Source organism: Monodon monoceros, unplaced genomic scaffold (genome assembly GCF_005190385.1).
Source record: "Monodon monoceros isolate NGI ecotype Baffin Bay Population unplaced genomic scaffold, NGI_Narwhal_1 Super_Scaffold_22, whole genome shotgun sequence".
NCBI lineage: Eukaryota > Metazoa > Chordata > Mammalia > Artiodactyla > Monodontidae > Monodon > Monodon monoceros.
In genome coordinates this window covers 104,012,415-104,035,411 of record NW_021703779.1, presented here as the reverse complement: position 1 = coordinate 104,035,411, position 22,997 = coordinate 104,012,415, and the positions used below count along the sequence as shown (strand labels likewise).

The 22,997-nt window shown below is 39.7% G+C and overlaps 1 protein-coding gene across 3 annotated transcripts in view; it reads left to right on the top strand.

Annotated features, from left to right (window-relative positions):
• The window catches only part of TENM1 (teneurin transmembrane protein 1), a 569,984-nt gene that overhangs the window by 459,639 nt on the left and 87,348 nt on the right, over positions 1-22,997 (top strand). For 2 of the 3 annotated variants that reach the window (XM_029240586.1, XM_029240585.1), the window contains exons 21-22: positions 4,553-4,573; positions 9,754-9,986. In XM_029240586.1, coding sequence (XP_029096419.1) covers positions 4,553-4,573; positions 9,754-9,986 — 254 coding nt within the window. The remainder of the gene's footprint in view (positions 1-4,552; positions 4,574-9,753; positions 9,987-22,997) is intronic. The other variant, XM_029240587.1, reaches the window with a different exon arrangement.

Genomic DNA, 22,997 nt, shown 5'->3' with positions numbered 1-22,997 from the left:
TTTTCATTGTTGGATGATCATTTATTTCCTCAAGCTGATCCACCATTGGCTGAATGGGGAGGGTAAGGAAAAGTCAGTTATGTGATTATTATTAGCAACATGCCAAGAGCAACAATATTATTTCTTGTTATTTAAGTATATAGTATCCCTTTGCCTGTTTACTGCAGATGTCATCTGCACATATACATCTTAGTGCTTCCTTCCAATGAGAAACTGAGATAAAATAATAAAGAAGGGAAGCTTATAAGATCATGCAATTAAACCCGAGGGAGTCTCAAAAATACATTCTGTGAAGTTTTTTTTTAAGATAGATTTATTTCCATATGAGATAGTTTAGGCCTAGGTATCCCTAGTGACTTGCTTCTCGTGTTAAAATTTTAAACACACACACATATTTCAGTAACACAAAAGTGATATCACAGATTTGTGAGCTTAGCGATAGAAAGAGTCCATGGAGGTATCTGGTACAACGTAGTGCCCACTGCATCCCTGACGGTTGATCATCTCTACTTTGTTTGATCCTTTTCAATAACAGAAAACTTACGTATCTCTCTAGACAGTCCACTGCATCTTTGGAATGCTCTGTTGAAAATTCTTCCTTACATTGTCTTCATGAAACATCCATTCAGTAGTGGCAAATGTTAACATCTGAAGCACAGAAGCCACTTCCCTCGTTTACCTGAGAAACTTTCACAAGTGTAAAGACAGATTACCATAGGTTCCTGAGCTTTCTCTTCTTCATTCTCTACATCCCCAAGTCCCTCAACTATTTCTCATCAATTAATGGCTCTGTTTCCTCTTCCTTTGATTATGGCCTCAGGGTCATTTTTCAGTTTTCTAAAACTTACATGGATAGTTATGTAAGTAAAAACAGGAGACACCATGTCAAGTGCTTTGCAAGAATTTAAATATGAATATCCTCTTGCTCCCCTCTCATCTTCTAATTTCATGAATCTATTAGAAAACTTATTAAGCATAACTGGAAATGACTTATTCTTTATAAAAACCTCATGCTGTTATTCTTCAAGATGCTGTTATTCTCCAGATATTTATTTTGTCCTTTCATTAAAAATGAAAGAAAGAAAAAACAATAAGAGCCTGGCAGATGCTTCTTGGTACCTTGAGTAATTTGGACTTGACAAATGTCAATGTGACATGAAAATTTCTCTTGAGATGTTACTGTTTCTTTTACAGTGACTGGTGAATATTTCCTACATTGTTCTCAGGACTGAACTCCTGTCATTGACTAGGTATTGAGTAGAACTGGAATAGCACCCATTTAGGGGCAGTTAGCATGCTGAGGGGCATATGGAATGTGGACTGTGAGGGCTCTGAAAGTATCTGAGAAATGACCAAGAACCTTCCTCTTGTCAGCAGCGCTGGAGCTACAAAGACAGAAACAAACTACACGTAGATGAAATAGGTGGTTACCTTCCCAGTGTAATCTCATGTATTAGCATTGACACTCAAAGGCTCCCTTTACGTCACCCCAAAACATCTTCGCTGGCCTTCCACAGTGCCCCAATTTCCACTCTAAGAAATGTGTTCCTCTGAGTTGAGACATTGCCTCTCCAAGAGTCCCCAACACAGGAACCTGTGTTAGAATGACCCATCAAGCTAAAATCATCATTAATCCCTGGGCATGGATTCGTTTGTGAGACTGCTTTTCAAACGAACTGCTAGCTGAAAGCAGGACCCTAAACACAAGACAGGTAAGTTGAGATAAGGCCAAGGGACAGAGCCAGAGAATGAGGACAGTCTTAGATGAGGGTTTGCTGAAGTTGGAAGATCTAAGAAGTCAACGAGTGGCAGGAGTGGGAACTCGGTCTTCAAAGGAAGACTACCATGGGACGATGAGCAGGCAGGGAAGTTCGTTCTTTGACTTCAGATATTTCTGGCTACGTATGAGGGAAGAAGCTGAAAACAGCATGAAGAACAAGCAAAGTGCTGCAACCAACACAGAGCAGGCCAGGCAAACTCTCATGACGACTGGTCACGAGACAGCACCTCCGAAGTTGGCATGTCCCTTTTTTCTCCATCCCCCACCTCACTGGATATACAAAGAATAGGTCAGAAATGATGCTAAGTGAAAGAAACCAGACACAAAAGGATACGTATTATATGATTCTGTCCATACGAAGTGTCCAGAATAAGCAAATCCATAGAGGCAGAAAGCAGATTAATGGTTGCCTGGGGCTGGGGGAGCCGGGGAAATGGGGAACGACTGCTGATGGACACGGGGTTTCCTCATGGGATGATGAAAATGCTCTGGAATTCAGTGATAGTGATGGTTGCACAACTCTATGAATGTACTGGAAACTGCTGGATTGCACTTTTTAGAAGCGTGAATTTTATGGTTTGTGAATTATATCTCAATAAAAAGTTTTTAATTAAAAAAGAACAGACAACCCTTTTAATCATGTAGGTCCTGAACAAAATCAAAGATCTACTTAAAGTTCCTACCATCAGGAGCATTTCTTGCTCTAAAAAGATTTGCCATTCCACTCCTTTCTCCGAACTCACCGCAAGCTTCAAGTCAGTCAGTTGCCAGGTGGTGATGCCCGCTGATGGGCCCAGGCACTTGTGAAGCGCTCACACGCTGACACCTCAGCATGCAGTCCATTGCCAGCTAGACAGCAGACCGACTTTGGTGGTGGCTCAATCCTAAATCTTTAGCTAAAAGTAATTCTGGGACGGAACAAGGTCACACACTGGAAATAAATTCCGTCATTTTCACTTCCTCCCTCTGAGATGCTAACGAGAGAAGCTGTTCTGCATAATATGGGACATCTTTCCAAATTCACAGTGACATTATTGGCAGGATCAGAAGAAGCTGCAAGAAACTCAGACCATCCACCTCCCCACACCTTGCCATCACCTAAGAATTTCAGAACCCTTTGTAGCCACACAAATGGTTCTGTACCATGAGACTCTGTGGTAGATGAAACCATGCTTTAATGAGATCCTTTTAGTATTTTTACAACTCAGCTTCCTTCAGGAAGATCAACCCTGTAACGGTGATTAGAGCCAGCCTCAAGCACACTCAGCCTGTAATTTAGAGACCATGAAAACAAGCAAGTGTCTGAAGACAAAAAAACTCAAAGAGGTTCAAATGTCTGGGGCCAGATTTCTAGTCACATCTCCCCACCCTTACCTTTTGATCTTTTGTGTCAACCCAGGGGATACCCACCCTTTTGAGGTGGCCCCATGAAACAGAAAAGTCAGTGGATCCTCACCATAACCCAACTAGTAAAATCCCAGAAAGATTCTCTTTAAAAAGACTTGAATCAGTAGTTGCAGATGACTTCAAAAGAAATCATTTTGTATCTTTTCTTCTTTCCTGATGTTCCAAAGAATGAGAACATTTTCTAGTTTAGAAAAAAGATTTGTTATCTTCATATTTTTCAAAATGACATAAGGGCCAGGTTTAAAAGGATTTTAAAATTTAAATGACTATATTTCACAGATGATTATAGCCTTTTAATTCTGGATAGATTTGACCCAAAGTCAGGCCTGTCCACGGACTGCGCTCCCGGGGTGAGAAGACCCATACCAGGTCCCAGAGTGAAATAGCCTAGGCAGTGCCCTGTGCCAAGAGGCTTACAGATCAGGGGCTCCCCAAAGCATTCTGCTGCTTCTGACATAGTTCTGTTTTGCCCACCCCGGTTGCCCCCTTGGTGCATGGATAACTGGACAACACAAGGCCCTAGGAGTTTGATGTAAATGGTGTTTTATTGAAGCTATTTTGAGGCAGCAGTTTTGATGCCAGGGACATTCTATCATGGTCGAAGAGAAAACTTTTATACTTTCAATTTGTTAAATTGTTTAATATTGCTAAATAATGTGCTAATGTTCACAAGACATGTCCCTATCTTATCTCTGCAATCATATAAGTGGCTTAAAGTTGGGTTTGGGATGTCTGTTGCACGCAAGACTTGATAATGAAAGAGTTTGCATTTTGATAAAGTGGCTTTCAAAATAACTAATAAGAACCTGCTGTATTAAAAAATAAATAAAATAAAATTCAAAAAAACAGAAAAACAAAATAGAGCCTAGAACAGTCAGACCCTTTGCAGTGGCTGCGTCTTCAAAACCTAGCCTAGTGGTTCTTAAACCTTATTCTGCATCAGAATCACCACCTGAGTTTGTTCAAGATGGAATTCCTGGGAATTCCACTCCCACTTCAAGATCCTGATTCATATGACTGGGGAGAGCCCCAGGAAACTGCATATGTGGCAAGAACCCAACCGATTCCAATGAAAACGGTCCCGAGTGAACTTTTTGAAAAAACTGCCTTAGAGCTTTGCCCACCCACCAAGCAGGATATTCAGTCACCTTGACACCATTTTAGGAGGAGCAGCCTGGAGAGATTGGGTCCACATCTAGAGGGATTGGCTTGCACATCTAAGTGATCCCTGTGGAGTCCCTCTAATAGCCACAAGCTGAGTTAGGAATTGAATAGGTGTGTCTGGTTAGGTTTGGCTTGTTGAATGACACTGATGACTCTCTGTTTGCTTTTACTTGCCACTCGTGGATACCTTGTGCACCCTAGAAACAGAGATACCAGACATAGGTAAGCAAATCACGTGGGTGGCTACCTAATGCCCCTTCTTGCCTAAGACGCCACCTCCTAATAATGCGCTAACAGGGAAACTTCTTAAGTAAGGTTAAAGGCATAATGTGAACATGAACTTGGAAGTTATAACTCAGGTAAGTGTCTTCCAAAAGGAGAGAGCTCCACTAAGTGGGTATTTGCTGGAGGATCAAAATATACCAAAAAGAAAACAAGATAAGTGAAAGCTGGCCGTTCAGTACTTCATGGGAAAGCAAAACTTTCAGGCTTATGTTTTCCTTAGGTGATATCACAAGTGAGTCTGTAAGTTCAAATAGATTCGATGTTTTCAAGTTGCAGGTAGAGAGAGGGAGCACAGCAATCTTCCTGCTTCCAGGAATGTAGTTGACGTGTGTATTAAGAGAGAGTGCCCACGATGACCTTCTTGAATAAGATTTTTCCATTTTCCTCTTATGTGACCTCATGGTTTCTATTTTATCCCACCAAAAAAATAATAAACTTTAAACTGACCATTTACTAACAAGGGCACGTAACTCTGAAATGAGTCATAATGAGTATTTGTATTCAATTTGTTTATGCATTACACTTGTCAAAACTGTTCTAAATTACCTGAAATTGCAAAGGAGAAAATTGAATTTGTTCACTTTCAAATGCCAATTGTCATCAAAATGGCGCTGGTAGGGTTTGTAATTTGGATTTTGTTTGGGAGATGCCACTTGCTAAATACCAGTGCACAAGATCAGCCTTGCTACTTTGGCATAACTGATTCCTTAAGCAAATTAAATTGGTTATCAAATTGCTTTCTGGTAAAATGTTGCCCAGTATTAATTATAAGCATTAATTGCACATTTAACAATCTGTGTGATTTTAACTAGCATGAATGAAGGGATCTTTGCTAAGTTGAAGGGCATTGCTTGAATATAAAACGAACCAGAAGGTGACAATAAGTTTAACACTGAAGTTGTAAGAGAAATCTTCACGTATCTCAAATTGCAATACGCGTTTAGACACAAGGGATTAGAACAAATTGGAATGTAGTCCAGTGGTTTTTCTTTCTCAGGTTTGGCATGTTTCCACAAAGTAGAAAGAAACTCTCAAAAGAGCTGACGTGCACTTGGGAAATGGCATGAAATGGCAAGAAATTACATCTCAATATAGGAGACCTTCCTGACTGTTGGCGGTCAAGAAAATAACCATCAGGTTTGAATTTGGTGCGTTGGGCTGTTCTATTTTCTAAAGGCCAGTGTGCAAAGTTTGAGAACAGCCTCGCTGAGCAACATAGTTAGAAGAAGACAGTAACGCTGATTTTTTTTTTTTTTTGCCACTTTCAGAACAAGACTATTCTTGTAGGTATTTATTTTGCATACACAGTCACATATGATCTAATCTAATATTAGTCCAAGCACAGGCTTGTTGGTGACCTTGGGCGAGCCTTCTATGTGTCTGGGTTTCCCCAGCTGAGGTTTGAGAAGAATGATAATTCCAACTTCCCTCACAGGCACATAGGGGATATTCAATAATAAATGAATGGAATGCATTCCAAAGTGCTTTTGTGCAAATAACATTTCTCTTGGAAAAATAGCCTATGGACTTCTCCTAAACAAAACATGATTGATCTGGCTCAGTTGAAACTTCCACAGACTGGCTACCAAAGTATTGAAGGTTGTTTCAGGGAAGGGTTGTGACCCCTTCTGTATTCTAGAAAGATTTAAGGGCACTGGAAAAATTTTATTCTGAAGGCAAAAAGTGCAAGTAAATATGTCAAAACTTTTACTCAAACCCCTATTTAAGCAGTCTTTGCTACAGAGATGCTTTGTCTGGTATGACTGCCAAATCAATTCTGGAATCTGTTGGGACCCTTTACAGTTTATTTACAGCAGCTGTCATGGTGGTTCCAGGGTTGAAGATGTCCCTGGAATCTACCGGATTCTCTTATTTGATGAAGGTAAGTAGAAAAAAATCAAGCATTCCGATTGGATTTGATTTTTTTCCAATTAAAACCATAAACTGGGTCTCAAATCAGTATTTGCCAGCCTTACTATCATTAATATAAATATGCTTAGAGGGCAAATGCAATTACAAATACAATCAGGAACATGCCAGTCCTTAAGAGTATCTTAATTATTCTAATGACCTTCTTCCCTCCATTTTGCTTGGCTAAGTAGCCAAGGCCCGAACTCCTCTATGTCTTAGTTAGTTTCGTGTCCTACAGTTTAGTTCAGCACTTCCTGAACATCAACCCTGTCAGACCCTCTGTTGGCACTGAGGTAGAGAGCGGAATAAGGTTCGTGCCTGCAAAGAGTTCACAGTGTATCTGGAGAGAGAGAGATGTGGAAAAAATAGTGCTTACACCCAGCACTCAGATCTCAGTTTCTAATACCATTCTTCAGTGAAAGGAACCAGGGGTCCTTGGAGAAATGATTCGTTCCAGTCCTGGAGCAGGGATTATACAAGATGAGCCTGCAACACCTTGTACTTCCAGAAAGTAAGGAAGTGCTCAAAAAAAAAAACAAAACGCACCGACATTGATGGGGGTTTATGAGGGGCACATAAGCCCACAGAAAGAGCTCCCAATGGCTAAAGCTGGAACAATTTGAGCAACAAAATAAAGTCACTTTGGAGTTTAATGCAAAGTATAAAGCAAATATCCATGAGTCCATACTGATATAAATAAATGGTTGAGTTCATAAATAAATGGAGGAGAAAAGATAAGGTTCTCATGCAGAAGAACTCCAAATAATTTATGTAGCTACTCGACCCTCAAGGAGGTGGAGTATAACTCCCTACTCCTTAAGTGTTGCCTTGGCAGAATGACTTCCTTCCAAAGAATACAATGTGGAAAGTAAGAGAGAAAGTAAATTTGCAGAGGAGAAACTTGACAAACACTACCTCAGCCAGGCGATCGAGGTCAACATCAACAGTAAGTCATGTTGATATTACTACCCTTGATTTGATTTGATGAGAATGGCACTTTACCCTTGTGGTCTTCCTCCCCCAAACCTGTAATCGCTGTCTAACTATGAGAAAAAAGAAAAATGAGACAACGTTGCCGTGGGGGCATCCTACAAAATGTCTGACCTGTACTCCTTAAAACTATCAGGGTCATCAAAAAGAAGGGAAGTCTAAGAAACTGTCACAGCCCAGGGGAGCCTAAGGAGACGAAGACTAAATATAACTTGGTATCCTAGGTGGAATCCTGAAACAGAAAAAGGATATTAATTAAAAACTAAGGAAATATGAGTAAAGTATGGACTTCATAATTTAAAACAATAATGCTAATACAATGTGATAGCTGCTGCTAGGTCACGTGTCCCTCCTATCTGCTCATTTCTCTCCCTTTCTACTTCTGTTGTAACACTTGGATTCATGACAGTCATAGCCTATTTACTGATCTGACTCCCCCACTAGACTGTGAGTTTCATGCAGCAAGGGGCTGTATTGGGCACACAGGTAGGTCTCCAGACCATAGCACAGTTCCTTGGCACATTGTTTGCACTTAGTAAGTACTTCTGAATGACTTGATGAATAAATCCACGGTACAGAAATGGTATTACCAAGCAAGGAGTGCAGCTGAGAGATGTCCGGACTAATAACGGTGGAGATAAAGAGAAGTGGGCAGATTGGAAAAGAGTTTAGGAGGTAGAATTTTTTTTTAATGATGTTTTACTGGATATGGGGAATGGTGGAAAGAAGGAGCAGTAAAGAACGGCTTCTGGTTTCTGGCTTGGACCATTGGGTGTGAGGCAGAGTGCTGTGCAGTGAGCACGTTAGAGATAAGACAAGATTACTCTCCTCCAAGCTCTCATGGTTTACTGGGGCATACCAATACATTTTTTAAAAAGTAATATGATGTGTGATCCCCGAGAATAGAGGTAAGCATAGTGCAAATAACCAAGCCTAGACATTTCCGGAAGGCTTTCTTCAGAAGATGATGCCTGAGTAAAGCCTTAAAAGGTTAAAGAGAATTAATTACTAAGTGAAGAAAGGAATGTGCACCACACTAAGGAACATTTAAAAGTTTGTACAGTTTTTAAAGATGGGAACCAAATGATCAGAATAACCCTGGAGTCAGTATGGGGGAAAAATGGATTTAAGATTTCAAAAACACCTCCTGTGGGCAGGACTATAGAAAATATTCCAGGCCACAGATGATAAGAGTTAGAACTAATGTGATAGCAGGAGGGACAAAGCTTCTGAAAGCTTGTTTTCAGGCACAATTAGGCACAATGTGGAGAGAAAAGGAGAGAGTAAGGGTTAGACTTCCATGTTGGGAGCTTGGATGATATCAGCAGTACATAAACCTTAAGTTCAAGCAAAATGTCCCCCAAACCAAAGTTCCTGCAGCTATTGGAAAAATGATATTAGGAATAGTCAAAACTAATGAATGAGCTCAGCCATGTATGCAGATAAAAATAACACAAGATCCTATTTAAAATATGTAACTGAGGAGTTTCAGGAATACCAAAATCCAATCAAGGTAACTTGAGTGTCACCTTTTGGAGGTATGGATGATTGTAATTATAACCAAAACAAGGTCAAATACGATCACTTCTATTATGTCCTGAAAAAGAAAAAGTGTATTAGAGAAGTACGGTGGTCAGCTAACAAAAGGAAGCTTGGAGTGGAAGAGTATCTCCAGCACAGCCCTCCCTAAGACACACTCCTCACTTTTTGTACATGCCTTTCAATTTCCAACGGGACCCTGGGAGGACAGTAGTGACTGCAAGTGAGGCAGGAAGCCCAGAAGACAGGAAGTAGGTTTTTGAAGGATGGGGAAGGCAGGAAGAGAATAACTTCTGTTTTGGATTTGTTGAGTTTGAGGTAACTTAGACATCCAGGCAGTCATCTAGTAGGTAATTGGAGAACTGAGGGGGGTATGAAAGGTATGTATGAGAAAAAGGATCTCCTGGGATTTTCTATCTTCTGCTTCTTTCTCTACCCCCAAATGGACGGTATTGGAATATCAGGAACATTACAGGTTAGCAGTACGCACTGAATTATTTTTTAATCCCAGACCCATTACTAGAAAAACAAAGAGGTACCTATCGCCTCGGTACATAAGGAAGATACATTAATTCTTTTATCTCTTAAGAGAATTTTCCATTTGTGACAAAAGGCAGACCCCAGGGAGTGTATGCTGAACAAATTGCTTTGAATAACTTTACTTTTCTCTTCCTTAGCACAAGTCCTGCTCACAAATACTATCTGGCTATGGACCCTGTGTCTGAATCACTTTATCTATCAGACACCAATACCCGAAAAGTCTACAAGTTGAGATCTCTTGTGGAAACAAAAGACTTGTCCAAGAATTTTGAAGTGGTGGCAGGAACAGGAGATCAGTGCCTTCCCTTTGACCAGAGTCACTGTGGAGATGGAGGGAGAGCATCGGAAGCTTCACTGAACAGCCCTCGAGGTAAAAATAAAAAATCCTTTGGTTATCGAAAGGTTTCATTTGACTTCGCAGAATCCTAAATTGTTATCACACTGTAGTCCATTCGTCCCAATGTACCTCTGACAGACATCATCTCTGAAGTCTATCTCGGAAGATAGGCACACCCAGGACTAATTTTTAGCCAATATGCATTAGTATAGTCATAACTGTTATTAAAATATTGGAATGCTTCTTTTCTGGTTGATAAATAGTTAAAGCCCAGAACCCTCTGCCTCCCGGACACCCCAGCCTCTCCCCATGATCTCCTTCCTGGAAACTCCCAATAGTCCAACAACTAAAGGGTTAACTCCTGGCCAGCAAAGAGCCTCCAGGAGGAAGGCTTTAGCACTGTGGCCTGCACTGGTTTGGGGATCAGGTCTGTGCCACCTTCTACCGCTTTCAAATATATTGAGTACCTCACAGACTTTAGACACTCCTGGCTTTTCCTTAACAACCAACCTTTAATGAACCTATCTTCCATTAATTTATCTAAATCATTCTTGAAGCTATTTATATTTTCAATTTATATCACCCCTAGTATAACAAATTCCTTTTTTTTTTTTTTTTTTTTGGCCTTCTGTGAGAGCTCAGCCTTACTGTTATTTTTTTCTAAACTCAGCTTCTCAACCTTAAAGGGCCAACCCTCAATTCTGTTGCCTGGGATTTGTAAATAAACGTGTTCTCCCAGTCAGCTTCATGATTTTATAGACTTGGATCATATTCCCATCTTAGGCCACTAAGCTGAAGGATAGTCAACTTTTAAATCTGTCGTCATATATCATCCACCCTATCTCCTTAATTATTTAATCATTCTTCTCTGTTCCTTCTCCAAGATGTGTGTATGTGTGCTTTTATTTCAGCAGGTTTTATGAAGTATTCATTGTAGTGGGTTTTAAGAACCCAATGTGTTTTTTCTTTTTGACTATTACACAAATAATACACAATTGTTGCAGAAAAATTAGAAAAGAGAGAACACAAAAAATGTTTTTAATTGAGGTCACGCATAATCCTACCACATCTAGAAAACCACTGTTAACATTTTAGTGTATATCCTTCTAGACTTTTTTCTATGCATATCATATATTTTATTCTCTAATAATGGAATCATATTATAGAATGCTGTTCTGTAATCTGCTTTTCATACATAATGTATTATGAACACCTTTCCATGCTGAAAAATATAGTGAGGTCAATGTGTTTAATTTGTTAGATGGTCAACTTACTATTTCAAATATTAAGAGGTTACTCTTTAGCTATTTGACATTTGCCGTATGGGGATTAAATTTCAACTACAGTCGGAGTTTAAAGCCGTCCCTTTCTTCAACGCCATACTCAAGGCATGTGTCTTTCATAAAGCCCCTCTGGCTAACCCAGCCCATTAAATCTGAATTTCTTTAAGAGTGTCTCCACTACCCAATTAGCACCTGATTATATTTTGCCTTCTTTTACTTTCCAGTCCTTTCATGAATGGAGTGTTTTTTATTACCAAAGTGAGCTGCTTGAGATGAGAAACTACATCTAATATTTCTTTTGACTCTTCCCCACCTCCTCAGCAATATCTTGCACAGTGTGAGATCCACTACACATGCTTCTTGTGTAATTGACCAACTAGGTAACTCTTATCCATACCCAAGTATTCCTAAGAGGAATTTCAATGGCACTTAAAGGGGATGACCGTTTTTCCCTAAGGGAACATAAGCGTCCCCACCCATAAGTATCATGGTAAAGTGTTTGGGAATGTTTCTTTTTTCCTCTTGTACCTGTGCTCCATCCTTACACATAGTAGGTCCACAATAAATATTTGAAGAGTGAATGCATAACTCAGGTGCAACATATAATCAGCTCATCTTTCAAGGAAATACGTCAGGCTGGGTCCCACCTTTTACACAGGTTTAAAACGCTTACAGGTATTATAAGGATTTCTGCATGAGAAATAGGGAGGACTCAAGCTTGTATTGTGCCTGAAATTGACACCCTCCTGAGTTGCTGCTGGTGTGAAAACCACTCATCTCACCTACTACATTCAACCTGCCACACAGAGGATGAATGTCAGCTTTTCCAAATAAAGCAAATAATTGGTTCACTGCAGCTCTGCTTTTTTTTTTTTTGGCTTGGAAAGCAGCAATAATAGAGTCCTGATGAGCAGGATTTACATGAACTCTGGAAACGTCAGTAATGAGAGTGTCAAAATTTATATATCTATTAAAGTTAACATTAAACTAAGTTTTTCTTCTTGTCATAGCTAGTAGCGCATTTTCCTTTGGCTTGACTTACGCAACCTTCTATCTGAGTGTGGCTTTTACAGTAATCTGGTACAGTATTCATCCCAAAGCAGTAAGGGGCCCTAAGAACAGCTGGCCCAGTCTTCAGACAGCTGAATGTCTAATCCATCCAGGACAGCTTTCACATAATGTACTAAAGCTGCTGTTGGCAACATCTGCTCTGATCCAGTGAGTGAATGAGGATGTTTAAAGGGAGGGAATGTGTGACTCACACTAAGTGTCCATCACACCTCCTCCAACCATATTCACAGTGTTTGAGGACCCTGTTAGTGATCTTCGAAATCACTCAGAATGCTGGTCAGAACACTGAGGTGCCTAGCTAGGGCACCTATCTCCACGCTGAATCTAGACAGCACTTACCCTTGGCAGTGAATCAGAAGTGAGGTTCTCATTATATGGAATGCTGCAGGGCAATTTCGTAGACTTCCGTAGAGGAAGGAAATATGCAGGAAGTCATCAGGGCACGGTGGGCATATTGAGAGGAGAGTATTGCTAATTGCTAATTATGTCTTTGAGGTTCTCCTGCAGGTTCTTTCTCTCTCAAGAAAGCCCAGTTTGTTTGTTTTTTGGCTTTACAGCTACCATGAACATCAACTCCTTCATCCCTCCCCCTTAGAAGACAGCAAATGTTTAATGGATTTCTTGAAGGAGAGGTTTGATTTTTCTCTCCACCTAGAAGCTAATAAAGAAAAGCTGTAGATCAGTAGAAATGGAAATGTACATCTAGGGAGTATCATTTCTAGGTTAGGAAAGAGAGCTCGCTCTAAGACTTTAACAAGCAACATATTGCAATTACAGGCAGGCTTTCCAGCATGTCCTTAATTATGCAAGGTAAGTCAAATAAATGTTAATCTGCAAGACAGCTAATTTATTTTCTGACTCTATTCTAAAAATAGGATGAAATAAAATTTGCTTTTGAGATCATTTGTCCTAACATTGGAATAAATTATCAAATGGGATTAAAACCAGTCAGCAAAAGGTCAGAAAAAAAAAAAAAAAAAGGTCAGAAGCCATGGGATTTTTTTTTTTGAGAAATGGCGGCAAATTGTGATGAATATTGGGTTAGGGAGCCTAGGCTTTCGTGTTCCATCCATGTAATGCCACTGTTTCTTGGAAAGTCACCGTACCTCCCTGAACGCTGAAATAGACTTAATGATGCCATTGACTAGTTTTGTTACATTGGACTAGTCATATATACACTGGGTCCTGAGATTGCTCAGTTGTAAACTGAAGGGCTTGGGATGATCTCCCTCCCAGCTCTAATATATTAAAATAACCATAGCTCTAACTTACTTAGTGTCTACTGTGTGCTGTACACTGTGTTCGATATTTTACACAGGGTATCTCTAATCTTCACAATTCACAAGGTAAATAGTATTATCCCCATTGTAAAGATGAGGAGATAGAGGCTCAGGTACCTTAAGAAATTTATCTAGGGTCAGACAGTTTACAGATAACACTGGAATTCAAACCAGGTCTACCTGACTCCAAAACCCATGAGGTGGGGTGGGGGGCGAGGTAGCCTTCCCTTCAGCTAAAATCCATGATCTCTGTTGGCTTCTCTAGGAGGGTAGGAAATAGTGGAAAATGCTTTTCAATCTAATGACATGTATTCAGTGAAAACAAAATATTTTTATTTGGAAGATGAATGACTTTCAGTCCAGTTTCCTTTTCCTATTAAAACTATTCCTCCGATTTTTCTGACCCGATAGTATACCCATAGTGCACTCCATAGCATTTGCATAATCTGTAAATGGAATTGTTCAAATAAATCTCCAGGAAGCATTGTCACATCTCTTTGGAAGATTCTGCAGTTAGCGACTTCAACTTTTTCTTAAGAGATGGAGTCAGGAAACCTTAACTTCATTAAACTGACTGCAACTGGTAGCTAAAAAGTGTGTTTAAAGGAAAAATGGAAGTACCCCTGAATAGAGTTTTATATAAGATAGCCCCTGGGTACTTCTCCTGGGAAGAAGTCTTTATCTGATCCAGTTTTACACACTTTGATTTGAATCCCAGTAAAGAGAAACATTTGCCATTTTACTCATCAGTACTTCAATGTAATGGGGCAAGGAAAAAAGTTTAGCAAAGAAGTTGATGGTGTGCTAATCCCTGGCATTGTATATGAGTTTGAACTGACTTTGCAAGATGCTTTTAAAACATGCATGGCTGATGTAGTTGAAACTTAGGCTCCATTTATTATTTTTACTGCAACGTTCTTTAATTCTACAGAGAACTCAAACTAATGAGTCATGTAATAGATGACCAAGTACTTAAGCAGAATGTGAAAGCTACTAGGTGGAGATATAAAATAAAATTTGTGACAAGCTGAATACATTTATTTTTTTTAAGTAGCTACAGAGGGTGAAGGAGCGACTGGACAGGATGAAATTAATCAATGACTTAATTTGGTTTTCTTGGACCTCACCAAGGAGTATATTTCTATTTTCATGTGCATCTTTAAGCATAACTGACCTCAGAACTCAGCAGGAATTGGGCAGTATCCCCAGAAATGCAAACAGCCCTGGAGCCACTCCCAAGGAGGGAAATGATCCTTAAATCTTGATGGCTTCCGAAAGTGTTTTTAGGTTGTTCATGACACTAATCACACAGGAGTTCCTTTAACTTCATTGGCAATTAAGAAAGCTGGGTATGATAAAGTCTAGACAAAAGCAATCTGTTTTTGTCCCTACCCAGATCTATCCGAGGCGCATCCTGAAGCTCTGCTGATTCCCCTGGTATCTAAATGCTATTTTGAAAGGCTAAACTTGGGGTTAGTGGAAAGATGGTAAAACTCTCATCAGTGACATCTTGTTCATGTAACTGGTATCTATGAGGGAGAGAGTATAGTGAACAAACACACATGAGAATGTTCTTTTGGTTCTACTATGCAACTAAGGTGCAGTAAGACTTTTCCTAAATTCCTTTAGTACATGATCCATTATGGTGACGTAACCATTTGGATTGGCACCAGGGCCAGCCCTCACCAAAATTACAGGCAAGCTGCAGCACGAGTAAAATGAATGGTATATTTGGGAAACTATAAATAATCCAGTATTATTAAAGTAAACATATTTGAGGGTAATAGGAGCAGGGCCAGAATCAGAAGTTTGCATTTTGTCCTGTAGGCAAAAGATTTGAAGCAGGAAAGTGACATGATCACTTGATGGATGCATTCTTGATAGATTTTTTTGTGACAGGGTAAATGCACAGGAGCAAGGCTGGGGTAAAGAAATCATAGGGAATGCTGATATTTATAGGGTAGGCAATGGAAGAGCATCTAATGAAAGAGACAGAGAGGAAATCTTCACAAGAAAAGGAAGTGAACAAAGAAAGCTTGGTATCCAGGAAGCCAAGGGAATCCTTTGTTTCAAGAAGGTGTGAAAAACAATATCAGATGTCACACATTTGTAGCCATTGGATGAGGCAACGAGGAGCTCATTGGTGACCCTGCCTTTGGTGGTCTGAATGGTGGTAGAGGTGGAAGCCGGATTTCAGGCATTTGATGAGCCAGTGAGAGGTGAGGAAGTAAATATGATTAGTGAAGATCATTCTTCTGAGAGGCTTGGATGTGAAAGACAGAGTGATAAGTAGTAAGAGAACAAGGCGCTCAGGGGAGGCTTTTTCTGTGGGAGACATGGCAATGATGATAGGTAAATGGAAAGATGCAGGAGACAGAGGATAAATGATGAAACCAGATCTTGAGGAAACTGGAGCAGGCCTTGAATGGGAGGGGAGATTGCAGAGACCATCCTAAGATAATGTGTAGGTGTAAGGCTGAGAACTTTGTAGATAGAAGGTGCTAGAAAGTTGATGGTACTCCATTCTGATAGCCTCAGTGTTCTAGAGAAGTGCGTCTATTCTGCTAAAAATGAGGAAGTACAGTTAGGCCTTGAGGTATGTGAGAATGGTTCGGAAACCCACTTAGTGAGGTCAGCTTTTTGGGTAAGATCAACATTCTACCACCCATGCCAAATTCCCAGCTCAGTGTCAAGACATTTCTTGTGAGAACTTTCCTCCCACATCCTTGTCCTAGAATCAGAGGCATCTTGAGAAAAATATGTTTGGCAAAGCCTTAGAATTCAGGCAAAATATTTGTTCCTTATTACTCAGTGATCCTGTGCTGTTTCCACTCCTGGGTATTTCCTTCCTAAACTATGTTATTGGTCTCTCAGTTTACGGTAGCTACACCTGATGACTTAGTACCTGTGATGCAACCAGAATGAGAGCTTAACTTGTTATTTGCACAATTGGTCTAATGCATCTGCTTATGAATAGTCAAAAGATTTAGATCTTACATTATGTCAGCAGCTGGAATCTGAGAACCTTTCTGCCTTTTCTGTCACAATCCTAAAGCCATAAGCTTTTGGTGGAGAAGTCAGGCAAAAGGAAGGCACTTACATCTAGCCTTGGCTAATTGGTCCAGGTCACATCCATGGTTAATACGGCGGAACTTGTGTTAAGTTCATTCAGGTTTTATAAAGCCACAAATACATCATTAAATGACTTTTTCTTCTGCATTTATTTTAATTTTCATGCATGTATAGCATTCTAGCAAACAGATAATACTTTAGAGGCCAAATACCATGAGAGATAAGTGCCCAGGTTCTGGAGTCAAACAACTGGATGCAAATTCCAGATCCACCACTCATTAAATGTGTGACCTTGTGTAAGTCACCTAACTTCCCTGAGCTTCAGCTTCCTCATCTATGAAGTTAGAATAAGAGTAATAGTGCCTACATGAGAGTGTTTGGTAATGCAGGTGAAGTGCATTGTAAAGCACAGTGCCCAGCCTGTGGGGTGTACACATTAAGTGTTACCTGCCATTATGATCAGGCTTGCTGTTTGGTTGCTAATACTAATGCTGCTTATAATAGTGACCCAAGCGTGGAACAAGTTACTTTTAAAGGAGGCAAGTTCCAAATTGTCCAAGGAGACTTGGTCATTTCTAGGGTAGAATGGTGCCACAAAAGGAGCAGGAGTCAAGGTAGGGTGGGATTCGAGTATTACATGTGATTTGATTAGCTGATCCCTCCCGACCTTGAGATGCAGTAATTCTAGTGCTGGGTCTTTCCAACATGTTGTATTTTGAGGAGCCCCCCCACCAAGACCCATGTAACCAAAATAATTCCCTTAGCAGCCTACCATTAAATTCATTCCATGAGGGTTTTCTTCAGATGTGAACTTCAGTGTTGAATGCAGGATAATGCCTAGGAGAGCAGCACATTAATTCCTCATTAAAACACTTTATGGGGGCTTTAAGGACATGGAGCACAGGATGGATGTGTTTGGAGAGATGAGATCACTGGAGGGGGACAAGCCAAGGTGGCAACTACTCCAGGTAGCATGAGGAAGGGCAGTGCTAGGTATCGGGCAGAAGGGCAGCAAAGTGGAGAGAGATGGGAGAATGACGGTGATATACTTCTCTGCAGTATTGTCTAGAATGAAACTTCAACCCCTACAAATCAGGACAGACAGAATGGGATTATGATTCTTCCTCTTTTTATTTGAGATCACTAGCCCCCAAAACTTTCCTTATCACAGCTCGTCAGTGTCACATCACCTCAGCTGATTAAAAAAAGAACCCCCTCTCCATCAAACAAAAATGACAGGGATCACACACTAACAGACTGCAAATCACTAAAATCATATTTTGAGTGGTGTATTATGGTAACCTATAAATAGCTAATTGCGTAAAATTGCTTTAGTAGTTTCTAGATGGCAGCTTTAATTAAAAGCACCAGAGACATTTAGAAGTTTAGAAATGGATGGCATGTAATTTGCCCTTTTACCAACCATAAAATGGTAATTAAGGAATTTGATTCACTTCTTCCTATTACAAGTTTTATGAGAATAGCAAGTTCCTTCTAAATACAGTTTCTCTTCAGCAGAAGGTAGTACGTTTGCTCTATCAGTCTTCTCCAGCAGGGTAAGATGTTTTAGTGTACAAATTCTTCAGAAGTTAATTAGGAAATTTCTTTCAATGCAAAATGTTTGTTTTTAAGGTTCTAAAACATGAAACTGTATTAGAGCTAAAGCTTTGATCATGGCCCCATATTGCTCCACCATCAGTACAAGATGGCCCAGTAATTTCAAGTTTACCAAATGCATGGAGCTGACTGTAAAATCAAAGAAATGAGGAAGTCATTTCCTGGTGAGTCTAGCATGCTTTGCTGAGTCATCAGAAGATGTTTTTAGCTTCATTGATCCTCCAGCCATACTGGATGAATTAGTAGAGTGTAAAACTCAGACAACATGCAGCAAACCTAGATAACTAAGGGAATCCATTATTTTAACATCATCACAGGCTAAAACACAGCTGGAAATGGAGTCAGGAAGCCCATTTTTATTTTATAATTGATCAATTAATTGCGTTTTTTGGCCATTTCAGACCAAGGATTAGAGATGGCACAACAGAGGGTATTTAGACCAGCATTTTGAAGGTACTAATGACTTAAGTTATATGCACACAAGACAACTGCTAAGTTTTTTTTTTTAAGTCAAGCAGATTCTCAAGTGAACTGAATCTAACTAAGCAACAAACTAGCAGTAAAGGAGAGGCTGTTTGAAATGTCACCTCTTCATTCCCTCTTTCAAGGACTCCCCTGGCTAACTCTGAGCCCCCTCCCTGCAGCCCTCAGCCTGTCTTCCCGAGATAGAAATCCAGCCTTTCCCTTCCCTCTCCCCTAGTCAGAGCTGTGTGGGCATACAGTGATGTATGCTACAGGGAGACTGGACAGTGTGAAGAATATTTTATCCTGGCGTTGTTAACAATTTCCAGTGAATGGGGATAGTAAACACAGTCCTGTTATTCATCAGTTTTATTATTGTTTTTAATATTCCTATCAAAAATGCACTCCCCTCATTGTCTGCACCCAGAACAGACCATTCCGATAGCCCCCAAACCTGCAGGTATAAGGAAAATACTCACAAAATAATACTCAGTGGAAAGTTCAGGATACAAAACTATGTAAGGGGGCAGGGGTGGTATATATGTACAGAGAAAAGAAATTGAGAGGAAGTTTATCTAAATGTTAGCAATGGGACTTTCCTGGCAGTCCAGTGGTTAAGACTCCACGCTTCCAATACAGGGGGCGTGGGTTCAATCCCTGGTCGGGGAACTAAGAGCCAACATGCTGTGCGGCATGGCCAAAAATTTTTTTAAATAAAATAAAATAAATAAAGTAAATGTTAGCGATGATAATTGCTGCATAAGGAATTTTGAGTGATTTGCCTTTGTTCTCTTTAATTTTCTGAGCATTTGTTATTTTTATAATGCAACAAAAGACAAAGCATATTATTTTAAAACACACACACATTCTGTCCTGTCCTATGACCGACCTCTGAGGACCCAGGTCTCTTTGCTTTCATAAATGACAGCTCTCCAGAAAGGGTCTCATAGTACTGATGGTTGCCAATGGGTTGCTCTCATCTGAGCATGTTACTGGAGACCTGCTGGAGGGGCTATACCATCAGCCAAGGAAAAAAGCTCAGTGGAAGACCTTGAAGGCATCCTGGCAGGCCCGTAGTAAAAGACATTTTAATTATATTTATTAGTTTTTAAGAAAGAGAAATATAAAGAATACAAATTAAAATGGCCTATAATCTCACCATCTAGATAAGCCCCGTTGATATTGAAAGATAAAAATATGGAAGTAATATATGTCTGTGGTTTGGAAGTCAGAACTCTGTAGAAAAGCACAGAAAGAAAATTCTAGGCTTCTTTACCACAAACACACACACCCCAGTCCCTCTCTCTAAGGTAACCAGTGTTAACAGTTTCTTGCGATTCCTTTGAGACCTCTATATGTATTTTTCTCTTACATAAAAGGAATCATATCATATACATTACTCTTCACCCCCCTTCTTTCATTTGATTATATTTCTTGAAGATCTTTCCATAAAAGCATGTATACATCTGCCTCTGTTTTTAAGAGATGTATGATATTACAACATATGGACATACCATAATTTATTAAGTAATTTGCTTCTTGATTGATGTTGTTTTTTTTAAATCCTTTATCAGTGTAGCACTGCATTGAACAACCTAATTCACGTGTTTTGGAACACTTTTGTGAGTATATACACTGGATTAATTTTCGGCAGTAGTAGATATTACCAAATTGCCCTCCCAAAAGATTGAACACATTTACGCCAATAGCGTGTAAGGATGCCCATTTTCCCATACCCTCAGCCACACTGAGTATCATTAAACCTCTTAATATATGCCCATCTGATCAGTGGAAAATGGTATCTCATAGCTTGTAGCTTTAATTTGAATTTCTTTAATTTTAGGTGAAGAGGAGTGTCATTTCATATCTGTTGTGACCATGTGTATTTCTTTTCCAGTAAACTCACTTTCATATCCTCTGCCAGTTTTTCTACTGAGCCGTTGATCTTTCTCTTTTGAAAATTAAGAAAAGCATCCTTTTGTCTCTCCTATGTGTTGCAAATATTTTCCAAGTTTGTCATTTCTTTTAACAGTGTAGAAGTTTTCTAACTTTATTTGGTCAGATTTAGCAATATATGTCCTTAAGGTCTCTAAAGTTTGTGTCCTTCTAGAAAAGCCTTCCTGTAGTAAAGGTACTTTTAAGGCAAGTGGGCAGGCCTTTCAATGACCTTTAAATCGTACTCTTTGTATTTCCCATTTGGGCCCCGTGAAATCTGGAAAACTTAGGAAGTGTTTAGAGTAGTTAAAACCAGAGACTTTGGAATCAGGCAGGTAAGAATGAGTTCGAATTTATTACTAACATCTCTGAGCCACTGTTTTCTCATCTGTAAGATGGAGACAGTGCTCCTACCTTCCTTGTAGGGTTATAGAGGATAAAATGACACAATATGGGTTAAGCCAGTACTTGGCACAGATCAAGTACTAAATAAAGTATGATGATAAGAAGGAGGATAAGTAAATAATTTTTTTTGTTGTTTTGTTTTTTTGTTGTTGCTTTTTGCGGTACGCGGGCCTCTCACTGTTGTGGCCTCTCCTGTTGCGGAGCACAGGCTCCGGACGCGCAGGCTCAGCAGCCATGGCGCATGGGCCCAGCCGCTCCGTGGCATGTGGGATCTTCCCAGACTGGGGCACGAACCCGTGTCCCCTGCATCGGCAGATGGACTCTCAACCACTGCGCCACCAGGGAAGCCCAACAATTTTTTAAACTAATATTAACTGGATTGTTTTCAAGACTAGTAGTAAACATTTTGTTTTCAAAATTGTTTTACTGTATTCAAATTCTCTTCTGTCAAACTTTGTTGATTGTATATACACAGCCCTACTTTAATTCTCTTTGCCTGCAAAATACATTGTCCAACTAAAAGGAAAACTTGCAACTATGTTTTTAAAATACTTGGAGAGAGGTACTGAAGGGAGCTTGGCTGAAGAAAAATGTATGGAAAGTCACAAGTACACATGTGTATAAGGAGATGTGCTACGCTGTCATTACAGTATAAAAAATGGAAACAACCTAATAATCTGTCAGTCGGGTTTGGTCAAATGATGGAATATTATACAACAGTAAAAATGAATTAAGTAGATGCCCGTGTAAAAACATTAAGTCACAAAACATAAGGTTGCATGAATGAAAGAGAAAATTGCAAAAGAATATATATGATGTGATATCATTAGCATATTTTTGTGGTAAAATATGCAAAACAGAATTTACCATTTTAACTTTTTTTTTTTGGCTATACCTTGCAGCTTTCGGGATCTTAGTTCCCCAACCAGAGATTGAACCCAGGCCCCGGCAGTGAAAGCGTGGAGTCCTAACCACTGGAGCGGGGAATTCCCCCATTTTAACCATTTTTAAGTGTACGATTCTGAGGCATTAAGTACATTCACATTGTTGTGCAACCATCACCACCATCCATCTCCTACATACATTTTTGCAGCATAAAAACATACTGTATATTATTTTTTGACATATACATATGTAGAAAATGTATAAAAACATGCAAGGGGATCACACTAACCGCAGACTAGTGCTTACCTCTGAGGAGGGAAGGGAGAAGGGAACAGAGATAAAGACATGGGTTTTGGCTGTATTCATAACATTTTCTCTTTTTTTTAAGAGCTATATGAAACAAATGTTAACACCTATTAAATTAGGGTGGTAGATGCATGGCAGTGTGTAATGATTTTCTGAGTTGTCAACCATTTGAAATCTTTCATAATTAAAAAAAAATGTTAAGTCAGAAATAGGGTTTAGAAAACAACTTGCAAATTTATACCTGAAAATTCCATTTTAAAAAGTGTTTGTTTTAAATAAGGCTTTCAGTCATACAGAGACAGTGTTCAAAATATTTAACAACCTTTAAAGCACAGGAACCAACATATCAGAACACACACCAGCTTTGGCCCTGGAGTAGGGTCTTCAGGGACCCCTACAGTGGCCAGTATTAATCCCTTATTTTCTGAACTGATTGGATGTGAGTGAGGCTCTTCCATTAGCTGCAGAGCTCACCAACACATCTAGTGTGTGTCCATATGTGGAGTTCCCTAAATGGCTGACACTGAACTTCCTTAATATTAAAGAGCCTTGATATAATGAGTCAGCTTTATCATTGACCAAAGAAAGTCACTGTTCCCTTGGGAGTGAGTCCTGGGCCATTTAAAGTTTCTCTCTGAGGAATCAAAGGCTTAATAACTGAAATGTGAGGCTGTCTTTAAGCCCCAAATATCAAAGCCTAGCCAGGAAGCTGCAGTGTTTTTTGCTCT